Source organism: Borostomias antarcticus (genome assembly GCF_949987555.1).
Source record: "Borostomias antarcticus genome assembly, chromosome: 10".
NCBI lineage: Eukaryota > Metazoa > Chordata > Actinopteri > Stomiiformes > Stomiidae > Borostomias > Borostomias antarcticus.
The window spans coordinates 1,202,205-1,214,597 of record NC_140243.1 but is presented as its reverse complement, the minus strand read 5'-3'; the positions used below and the strand labels follow the sequence as shown (position 1 = coordinate 1,214,597).

At 45.1% G+C, this 12,393-nt stretch overlaps 1 protein-coding gene across 1 annotated transcript; it reads left to right on the top strand.

Annotated features, from left to right (window-relative positions):
- The first annotated feature begins 669 nt into the window (after positions 1-669).
- On the top strand, positions 670-10,966 carry rgs4 (regulator of G protein signaling 4). The gene is made up of 5 exons (XM_084445011.1): positions 670-805; positions 1,077-1,175; positions 2,181-2,245; positions 5,500-5,663; positions 8,920-10,966. The coding sequence occupies exons 1-5, from the start codon at positions 762-764 to the stop codon at positions 9,169-9,171; spliced, it is 624 nt and encodes a 207-aa protein (XP_084301137.1). The 5' UTR covers positions 670-761; the 3' UTR covers positions 9,172-10,966.
- Positions 10,967-12,393: the final 1,427 nt, after the last annotated feature.

Genomic DNA, 12,393 nt, shown 5'->3' with positions numbered 1-12,393 from the left:
CACTGAAATTGAAATACCAGGCCAGAAAGGTAAGATATTGAGGCCCATATAAATAATGTGACAAGGACATAATTTTATCATTGCCATGGTGAAACCCTCTGCTCTTCCAGACTGATACTGAAAGACTAATGCATGCTTTTATTACTACTGTAGCAGGTTGGATTATAGTAACGCTCTCCTGTCTGGCTACCAAAGGAAAAGCAATTAATCAACTCCAACTGATTCACAATGCTGCAGCACGTGTTCTTCCAAGAACCAGAAGGTCACATCACACCAGTTTTAAAATCACTACACTGGTTATCTGACAGTTTCAGAATAAACATTTTAAGAGTATTTTATTAGTCTATTAATCCATACATAATCATGCCCCTAAATACATGTCAGAAATGCTTATAAAATATACACCTAGTTGAATCCAAAGACCCCAAACCTGTCCAAAGACATCAAGAGCATCGATCCCTCACTGGAAAACATTTTATTTTGCTGCTGAACACACACACACACACACACACACACACACACACACACACACACACACACACACACACACACACACACACACACACACACACACACAACACACACTGACAGTGAGCTGTGATTGGCCACACGTTCGTCTATAAGGGCTGTGTTGGGGGAGGAGACACCCAGCTCACTGACTGAACTTACTCCACTCAAGACACTGTTGCTCTCTTGCTTTCTCAACTGCATCCCGGCCACCGCGCTCTCACTTGCCAGATCAGGATCTATCACAGTCAGACATGTGTAAAGGATTATCTACACTTCCTGCAACATGCCTGAAAAGGTAAGACATTTGTTTTGGTTAACAGGGTTGACAGACATACAATCCCAATTATTCATATGTGATGATATTATTCTGCTTAAAATGATGAGCTTGCTCTCTGATCCAAAGGGAATGACATATTTATAGGTTCGTACAAGACTTCTCAGAGAAACACCAATGGTGTACATCAATATTAAAACATTTACAATCTACTCTACTTCAATGGTGTGCTTATAACAACCATGATACGCAATATGTCTTTCTTATCCCCTGTCTGACTCTCTCCCCTCAGTGCCAAAGACATGAAGCACAAGTTTGGGTTCTTACTACATAAGACAGAACTTCTCCCAGAGCAGAAGCTGGTTAAAGAAAAGGCCAAAGCATCCAAGAGGTGAGAACACACACGCTCGCACACACACACACACACGCACACACACACACACACACACATACACACACAGAGGTGAGAACACACACGCTCGCACACACACACACACACACACACACACACACACACATACACACACAGAGGTGAGAACACACACGCTCGCACACACACACACGCACACACACACACAGAGGTGAGAACACACACGCTCGCACACACACACACGCACACACACACACAGAGGTGAGAACACACACGCTCGCACACACACACGCACACACACATACACACACATTGTAAGCACAGACTAGACTAGTGGACAGATATTGTGTTGGAAGAAAACAAGTTTAGAACAGAGTAGTATGTGAGGATAATTACATTTTTTTAAGGCAATTATCCCTCTGCACTGTGATGAATTAAGGGATCGTTTCAGGGCTGTTTCCCTCAAGCAAGGCTATGTAATGTAATGTGATCTATGTAATGTAATGTGATTTGTAAGTGAGCTAGCAGTGACTGCATCCAGACTCTCCCTTTCTGCAATGACACAAACAGCATACAAGTGCTTCCTACTGAATGAAGATGATCAGAATTGTGTGATATGCTGACCCTTGAACTGAATGCATCCCCGATTCTAACATAAGCAGTGAGAGTTCCTTTGAATCAAAAGAGTGGAATACATTCAGTGAGGAGTTGCTCTATGCTTTGTTAATTATTAGCTAAGACCTGTCCTGAAGGATGAGATCTGCTGGAGAGAACATGCTTACTGTATAGGACATGTTATATAACAGGTAGATATGGCTTACATGTAAGTTGCTATGATAAGATAGGCTGCAAACACCATTTGGTGTCCCAGGGAAGTTCACTGCACGTTTACAGTATAATGTGCAACATTTAAACATAATTCAACTCACACAATCTAATACTGTATACACATAATGAGATGTGACGGTAACACATGGCTGGACAACGGCCTCACCCAGCTAAACAAGCGCCTGTGTCTGGTTCCAGAGTCCCAGACCCCTCTGACGTGGAGAAGTGGAAGGAGTCCTTCAAAAACCTGATGAACTGCCCAGGTGACCAGACACATTCCTAATAATATAAAACCACAATACGCTCACCCAAATCTGTCTTGGATATAAATGAATGTTGTAGTAATGTCATTATGTTTCAATATAGGATTGCATAGGAGTCAGTAGAATAGAGTACAATAGAATACAATTTTTATTTATTTATTATTTTTTTATTATTTTTTAAACATTTGTTCATGATCAGATGTACACAATTTCATAATCACTTAAGACATTCCATGGGCAAGAAGGAGCAGGAAGAATGAAATCCATGTCAATGTATCATCCATTATTACACCCAAAAATCTAAATTCAAATATTCTTTCAACATTAATTCCTCTATAGATTAACTCAACCTATAGACAATCTATATCAACAGTAGAATAAAATGAATTGAGCTGAATGAATGAGTTGAATATAATAGAGTAGAAAAGAAGACCAGAAAGAGAATAGAATACACTTAGAATAGAACAGAATAAAATAAAGTTAAATATAATAGAATAGAAAAAACAGAATTTGCTCCTTGGTAGTGTCAAAATACATTCACATCACATCGACCAAAACTTTGAGACTACATAGGTTTTACAGGCATACTAATGTCAGTATATACAGTACAGTACAGTAGTCCCCCATCACTGTAAAAATAAAAATAAAAATAAAGAAAAAAAGGCAGCAGCGTCTTTTTGTCTGAGGAGGCTGGGAAGGTTTAGGGTTGACTTTGTTCTACAGATCTTTTATTGAGTCGATTTTTCTATTTTATTTTATCTGTTGGTATGTTTCTCTCAATCTTAAGCAGAACTAGAAATGGTAGTCAGAGAGCACAGACCTTTTAATACATCCATGCTGGCAGTGCTTTTGCTACCTGTGGTGTCGCCATCCATCCATCCATCCATCCATCCATCCATCCATCCATCCATCCATCCATCCATCCATCCATCCATCCATCCATCCATCCATCCATCCATCCATCCATCCATCCATCCATCCATCCATCCATCCATCCATCCATCCATCCATCCATCCATCCATCCATCCATCCATCCATCCATCCATCCATCCATCCATCCACCCACCCACCCACCCACCCACCCACCCACCCATCCATCCATCCATCCATCCATCCATCCATCCATCCATCGCAAGCGATTTAAGGATAACTTCACAGGGAAATAAAAGAATGACAGAACAGATACCATTAAATATTACACACAATTTATTTCGATATTTTGATAATAACAAACGAGGTGCCGGATGCAATCAAATAACAACAAATTAAGCCCTGCCCATGCCTCCACCCCCATGCAAAAATATTGTCAATATGAAACTGGTCCATGGTGCAAAAAGAGTGGGGACCGCTGCTCTAGTGCCTCCACACAGGAAGCTGGCTTCACTCAAAGTTTTGTTTTAATTCATGGATCTGCCCTGTGATTCGGATCCGCTCCAAAATGTAGTAGGTTCCAAGTTGTCCCATGCTACACCCCTCTACCACGTCTCATGAAAGATAAGCAGTACTGTAGACTCACGAGTCAGTCTCTACATGCTGCACTTTAACTACAGACTGAAGACATGCATCCTGATTTCTCGCTTAAAAGTAATTGATAACAATTTGAGAGTAAAAAAAAACAAACTGCATTGAAGAAGCAATCCAAGGGCAGTGCTTCCGTATGGGGCAGTGACATGCAGAAATTGTGTGCTTGTAAACACAGTCTTACTGGAAACACGCCGTCACCATATTATAGGTATTGTTGCGCTTGCGGCGAACCACATTCATGTGTTCAAATCAGACACCATCTTTTATTGGGACAGGATTTGTCCATGTTGCCTGACGGGTCATGTACTGCATGACTGGCATGTATGATTGAGGCTGCTGGATGACGCCTGCATGTTCTTGTTTGTCAGATGCTGTATGATTGGGAACTCTGCAATAAAATGCATTGAACATGAGAGACCCGATTATTGGGAATTGTCGGAGAAGACGTGTATGCTTCTGCAACAAAGTGACACCGTGTGTTTTCCAACACGTTGAATAGCCTCTGCCAGGCTACAGTTACAGTATATAACAACGTGCTAATTAGCTCATCCTAGTGGAGGATAGGGAGTGATTCTGATTGGTAGTAGGCACCCATTCTAGCCTAGATTCTCAATAGAGATGTCTCCAGACTTTGGGTGGAGGAGAGTCGGATATCTCAAAAGTCTGGCATGTGTTTGTTTGTTTGTTTATTTATTGGTTCATTTGTTAGCAGGCTTACATAAAAGCTACCAGGCTGATTTTCATTAAACTTGGTGGAGGGGTGTAGCATGAGCCAACTTAGAACCCATACAATTTTGGAGTGGATCTGAATCACGGGGCGGAGGAGAGTCGGATATCTCAAAAGTCTGGCATGTGTTTGTTTGTTTGTTTATTTATTGGTTCATTTGTTAGCAGGCTTACATAAAAGCTACCAGGCTGATTTTCATTAAACTTGGTGGAGGGGTGTAGCATGAGCCAACTTAGAACCCATACAATTTTGGAGTGGATCTGAATCACGGGGCGGAATTAAAGCAAAACTTAGAGCAAAGCCAGCTCCGCGTGTGGCGCGCTGGAGACACAGGGTTTAGATTAGGGGGTGTGGGGGGTGAGCCCGGACTGCACCGAACCGCCTCCCACAGGCTGTGACCTGAATAGGGAGCCACACAGCTGCCCAAACGCAGACGATCATTTACCTCCATTCATTTGCTTTTGGGTTCAACCATGCCAGTGGACTTCACATGTGGTGGTCAAGTGAGTTTTTTGGGGGACTTGGCTAGAACACACACATACTGTACGTACTGTACAGTACATCACACAAACACACACACATTCAGGCAGCATCCATTCCCATGCTCTGGACGTGTGGTACGTGTCTCAAGCCAACAGGGGGTGGACCCCAAGGGCTTGCTGCACTGTACTGTGTGTGTGTGTGTTTATGAGTACATGTTAGCCCCCAGAGCATTAGGCTGTGTGTGGGGACAGAGCTGGAGCAATGGCCTCCTGAGAACCGTTTGGGCCTTGACCTCATCATTCCATAACTTTCCCCACTGTCCCCCAAAACAGGCATGCACACAGGGATTCTCTCTCTCTCTCTCTCTCTCTCTCTTGTGCACTCCCTTAATCTCCCATGACGCCCAACCCACACCCTTGCTAATGTACGGAACATTTATTAATTTATTTGGACTGATGCTGCTGGCTGAATTTCCCTCAAAGGTGACTGACCGTACCCCCCGCCCCCCCTCTCTTTTAGGTGGCCGTGCAGTGTTCACTGACTTCCTGAAGTCAGAGTTCAGTCAGGAAAACATAGAGTTCTGGAGCGCCTGCGAGCAATACAAGAAGACCCCTTCAAACAAGATGGCCGCCAAAGCCAAACAGATCTACGACCAGTATGTTGAAGTAGACTCTCCGAATGAGGTAATTATGTTTGACATTCTATTGATTTAGTCCTAGCTCATATATGTTGCCATGACAAAACACAACCTTCGATCAGTGGGAAAAAGGCATAAATCACCACCTGTCATTCTGGATTGTCGGGTTAGATTTTGTGGCTTCACTCAAACGCACTTTTTGTGTGAGATACAGATATGAATCCAACATGTACTCTGATTAATGGACTAGTTCTTCCTGTACCTCATTCTAATACAAATACAAAATGTTTGAGCTTATCCCACTTGAGTGACCTGTATTTTTTTTTTAACCCATTATCTTAAAACTGGACGACTTACACTTATCCATCCATTCATCGTCATCTGCTTATCCGGGGTCGGGTCGCAGAGGCAGCAGTTCCAGCAGGGGGCCCCAGACATCCCTTTCCCTGGCAGCATCAACCAGCTCTGCCTGGGGAATCTTTAGCCGCTCATAGGCCAGTGCAGAGATGTCATCCCACCACCTGGTCCTGGGTCTACCCCGCGGCCTCCTCCCAGCCGGACACGCCTGGAACACCTCCCTAGGGAGGCGCCCAGGAGGCATCCTCACTAGATGCCCGAACCAACTCAATTAGCTCCTTTCAACGCAAAGGAGCAGCAGCTCTACTCCGAGTCTCTCCCGGATGACTGAACTTCTCACCCGATCTCTCAGGGAGACCCCAGCCACCTTCCGGAGAAAACTAATTTTGGCCGCTTGTATCCATGATCTCGTTCTTTCGGTCATGACCCATCCTTCATGACCATAGGTGAGGGTGGGGACGAAGATAGACCGGTAGATAGAGAGCTTTGCCATTTGGCTCAGCTTTCTTTTCGTCACAACAGTGCAGTAAAGCAGCGTCACCAGCTGCTCCGATTCTCCGGCCAAACTCCCTCTCTATGGTTCCCTCACTCGTAAACAAGACCCCCAGATACTTGAACTCTTTCACTTGGGGTTAGGACTAATTTCCTACTCTGAGCGGACAAACCAACGGTTTCCTGCTGAGAACCATGTCCTCAGATTTAGAGGTGCCGATTCTCATCCCAGCTGCTTCGCACTCAGTTGCGAACCGATCCAGAGAGTGCTGGAGGTCACAGGCCAATGATGCCATCAGGACCACATCATCTGCAAACAACAGCGACACAATCCTCAGTTCACCGAACTGCAAACCCACCTCCCCATGGCTACGCCTCGATATCCTGTCCATGAAAATCACAAACAGGATTGGTGACAAAGCGCAGCCCTGGTGGAGGCCAACCCCCACCGGAAAGGAAACTTACTTACTGCTGAGGACACGTACACAGTTCTTGCTCTGGGTGTACAGGGATTGGATGGCCTTAAGTAGGGAACCCCTCACCCCATACTCCCGCATAACCCTCCACAAGACCTCTCGAGGGACCCGGTCATAAGCCTTCTCCAAATCCACAAAGCACATGTAGACAGGTTGGGCAAACTCCTAAGCTCCCTCCAAGATCCTTGCCAGAGTGAAGAGCTGGTTGGTGGTTCCACGACCAGGACGGAATCCGCATTGTTCCTTTTCAATCTGAGGTTCGACTATCGGCTGGACCCGCCTTTCCAGCACCTTAGAGTCCCTGGGAGGCTGAGTAATGTGATGCCTCTGTAGTTGGCACACACCCTCTGGTCCCCTTTTTTGAATATTGGGACCACCACCCCAAGTCTGCCACTCCTTGGCACTGACCCGGACTTCCAAGCAATGTTAAAGAGGCGTGTCAACCAAGACAGCCCCTCAACACCCAGCGTCTTCAGCATTTCTGGACGGATCTCATCAGTCCCTGGGGCTCTGCCACTGTGGAGTTGTTTGACTACCTCAGTGACCTCCTCCAGGGAAATTGACAATGCCCGCCCCTTCATCTTCCGGCTCTGCCTCAATCGTAGAGGGTGGGTTAGTCGGGTTCAGGAGTTCCTCAAAGTGCTCCTTCCAACGCTCAACAACCTCCTCAGTTGAGGTCAGCAGTGTCACATCCTTGCTGTACAAAGCTTGGATGGTCCCCCGCTTTTCCTTCCTGAGGTGTCAGATGGTCTTCCAGAAACACCTTGGTGCTGACCGAAAGTCCCTCTCCATGGTTTCTCCGAACTCCTCCCACACCCACTGCTTTGCCTTGGTCATGGCCGAGGCCGCAGCCCTCCGGGTTCTTTGATACCCTGCAACTGCTTCTGGGGTCTCCTGGGCTAACATGTCCCGGAAGGCCTCCTTCTTCAGTCGGACGGCTTCCCTGACCACCGGTGTCCACCATGGTGTCCGAGGGTTACCACCCGTTGAGGTACCTATGGCCCTCAGGCCACAGCTCCCAGCCGCAGCTTCAGCAATGGAGGCTTTTAACACCGACGACTCGTGTTCAATGTCCCAAACCTACACAGGGATGCCTGAGAAGCTCCACCGGAGGTGGCAGTTGAATTCTCTCCGGACAGGCTCTTCCTCCAGACATTCCCAGTTTACCCTCACTACACGCTTGGGTTTTCCAGGTCTGTCCAGAGGCTTCCCCCGCGATCAAACCCAGTTCACCACCAGATGGTGATCAGGTGGGCATCCTTGTGTTCGAACATGGTGTTTGTTATGGACAAACATATCACAAAAAAACACCACTCGGGTTCAGATCGTGGTGGCCATGCCTCCCAATCACACCCATTCAAGTGTCTCCATCATTGCCCACGTGTGCATTGAAGTCCCCCAATAGGACAGTGGAGTCCCCTGTAGGAGCCCCATATAGGACTCCATTTAGGGTCTGCAAGATGGCCGAATACTCCGAACTGCTGTTTGGTGCATAAGCACAAACCACAGTCAGAGTCCCCCCCCCACAGTCCTAAGGCGCAGGGAGGCGACCATCTCGTCCACTGGGGTGAACTCCAGCACAGAGGCGCTCAGCTGGGGGTTAGCTAGTATAGCCACTCCTGCCTTACGCCTCATACCATGAGCAACTCCGGAGAAGAATAGGGTCCAGCCCCGGTGCTGTGCGTGGAGGTTAGCCCCACCAGGTGTAATTGGTATCGCTCCACCTCCCTCACAAGCTCCGGCTCCTTCCCCCCCAGCGAGGTCACGTTCCATGTCCCCAGAGCCAGCCTTTGCTGCCCGGGTCCGGTCCGTCGGTGCCCACTGCTTTCACTGCCACCTAGTTGGCAGCGCACCCGACCCCGACAGTTCCTCCCACGGGTGGTGGGTCCATGGGATCTTACATGTTCCTTTTATTAAAGCCTAAAATATCCTCAAATATTCAGTGTTTAAATATCTCCTTCTCCCTCTCACTGTCAGGTGAATTTGGACTCGGCGTCTAGAGAGGAGACCAGACAGAACCTGTCGAGCCCTGGGCCGTCCTGCTTTGATGAGACACAGAGGAAGATCTTCACCCTGATGGAGAAGGATTCCTACAGGCGCTTCCTGTGCTCCAAACTCATTCAGGAACGGTGTGTGTCGCCCCCAGCCACCCCTCAGGAAGTTGTGGAGAAAAGGAGAGGGAAGGGCAACTGCTCTGAGATCAGACAGGCTCTCACAGGTGGAGCCTAAATCCAGAGAAATGGACGATTTAAAGTGATTTAAAGAAAGCAGGAAAGTTTGAATTAGTTGCATAGATAGTAAGAGGTAGGATCTGATTAAGAGGGAGGACCAGATATGGGAGTCATGATGATCTCTGGCCATTTGGTATCTACAAAAGCATAATTATGGGTCAGGTCTTTCAAGCAGCCATGTATAACTTATATTGGTTTCACTATGGCCTACTGTATCATGCATTAGGCTTAAATGTTGTCCAGTTGTGTTTTCCGTTTAACTTTCTGTTAACTTTTTTAACATAGCTGCCGGTTCCGTGAAAAAACATGGAAAAAAAGCCCAATATCTTCGCAAATAATCATTCAAAAATTGCAAAATCCGTGGAAAAGCTTAGTTTAATGTAGATGCAAAGGAATTCATTGTCATGTCATTGGATCGTAATGACACGCATTTCAGAAAAAAATCGCTTTTTACGATGTCAATGGCATTTCATTGCGTTTTGATGTGGATCCAGTAAGTTACTGGTAGGCTACGGTGCAATGTTGAATCTAATCTAATCAATATAACTTTGTGTAAACAACGATTTTTGAGTGACAGTTGATTCGACTCCCCCCGGGCCTCACCGAATTCCTCTCTCTCCTTGGTTCCACTTTGCAGGGCAGCTGAGCTGTCATCGCACGTCATCACAAGAGTCCTGCGCGTTGCAGGTTGCTAAAAAAGTTGTGGGACTTGTAGTTTTCTATACAGGTGCGCGAAACTTTGACTCTAGTTTGATCCAATTTGCATGGATTTATTTTAGACGCAAAATGCGAGTGAAATAGTTGAAAACAGTACTCGCACAGTGTGCTCCTAAATTATTTTTTCTGATCGCACAAAACTATTTTAAGTCGCAAATGCGAGTAAAACGGTCGCACCTTAGAGCCCTGCTAGAGCTCATTTGTACTTTGGTGACCTGTCAAACAAGTCATGACCAGGTGAAATTATAAGGGAAAACACTCTGGAAATACCAATTAATCCACTCACCCCCCTGCTGACACATCCTGTAGAGGAGCAACTTTCAATCAAAGTATTTGCTCCCTTCTGGTCCTTTGGAATGCACCTGGGTTGACGTGCTTAGACAACACTCATACATCCTCAGATTTCTTTCTTTTGACATTTATTTTCTCTTTTCATTCAGACTTCATTATGTTCAGCATTTCCACAAACAAAATGATTGGCTTACCGGTTGACAAACACGAGGGTGAATATCACAATAGACAAAATAAAAGAGAAAAAAACGCTTAAATGTAGACTACTGTCAAAAGAAATGTGTGGCTACAAAGCAAAGAATGCTGACTCCATGACAGGACCGCTCCTATATACCAGCTGATACCAATCAATTACAACTACTGTCTCTGTCAGCTGATTGAAACAAGGGAGTGTCTGTCTACACTCCTGCACTCAACATGCCATTGTATTTAGCATGTAATAACATCACCATTGAACATCAATTTGTCAATCATCATCAATTCATCAATCATAATTCATAAAATTAAAGGCTTGTCAAAATCATAATTTTGGCTCCAACAAGCATTATGGCTGGTTCATAAAGTAAAGGTTCCGTTGGCAACGTATGACCAACCATGAGCTTTTCATTCATAATGCCATTATTTAATTCCTATAATATCGTCATATCTTATCGTAATGTATTGTATTGTATTGATGGTACAGTGATTGAAGAAGAACATGTGGGAGAAATGAATGTGTCTTCGATTATCAAATGACATTTGGTAGCTTTATACTAGTAGGTCAGTGTACCTTCAGATCTCTCTCTCACTAACGGAAATTACATTTACTGTATTGTACAATATTTGTATCATGTTTATATGTATGTGTCTATGAATACAAACAATATTTGAATAAAAAGATGTGGCAGAAAAGTGTATATTTTGATTTACGTTGTCAGGTCATTTTCAGACCAAATATTTAAATTTTGTATATTGTGTTCATGCAATATTGGCAGAAGGCAACTAATTGGCTTTCAAATTATTCTTATCTTACACAAACAGTTTGTAAGAGCTTATATTGGAGGGCTTTTCAAATCCCATCAATATACCAAACATATTCTCATCTCATTAATTAATAAACAGACACAACTACATTACAGAATCACTAAATTAATCCATATAACTTTCACCCTCGACACAGCTCATAGTTAACACTGTTTCAGCATCAGTATCAGCCAACAGTAGACTGACACTGAGGACATGCCTTGGACAGTTAAGTCCTACCTCCATGACCCATGACCCCCCACCTCTGCCTGGTCAGTTAAACCCCGCCCCCTGTGACTGGTCAGTTAACCCCGCCCCCTGTGACTGTTCTGTTCTGACGGACCAGCCTCTTGATGCCACTCCCCTGCCCTCGCTGACACGCCCACCTCGACCCCCATTGGCCTAAGAGGACACTGTAAGGACAGCCCTTCCAGGGTATCTGTGCCCGTACTGTACGTGCTACACATGGCAGATAAACGGTCTGTTCTGTTCTGTGATGCACCCGTCCAGCGCTAATGCCTCCCTGCAGTTAACATGCCCATCATCACAGAACGTTTCGTTTGATCTGTCATCTCTCAGAGTAGCGCACGATCATGATGGGTTTGCCCTGACAGTTTGTTCAGAGGCACGATGAGGATTCGATTGTTTATATTTTGTCAATTTGTCAATATTTCCATCTATAGTATGTCTGTTTAAGAGGATGTATTGCAACTGACTGTATAACTTACATGCGTATCCTTTTAAAATACAGATGGAGAGAGGAATGTGTTCCTTACAATACCAAAAGACTCTTTAACATGTTACTTAAATTGACAGAACAAGGCTAAATATGCTCAAATATTGAGTCTAGTCGTGTTGCAGCGTGTATGCAGCCACACAGAGGCGTTACAGCTGGATTACCCAAGAGTCTTTGACGGATATCACAAGCTTGACTGAGGAATACAAATATATGCATGCAACTGCAGGTCACTAGTAAGCACAAGCTTAAATGTTTTAGTGCGAGAAAAGAGCTCAATATGGAAGCGCTTCAGAGGTCAATCTGCAATTATAATCAATCCATTAAAATGCAGGCACACACATGCACTCACACACCCACACACATGCACTCACACACCCACACACATGCACTCACACACCCACACACATACAGTGATTTGGTGCCAGTATGTGCTTCTGATAATAAACAAGGCCTCCATTAGGTAGGCTCATG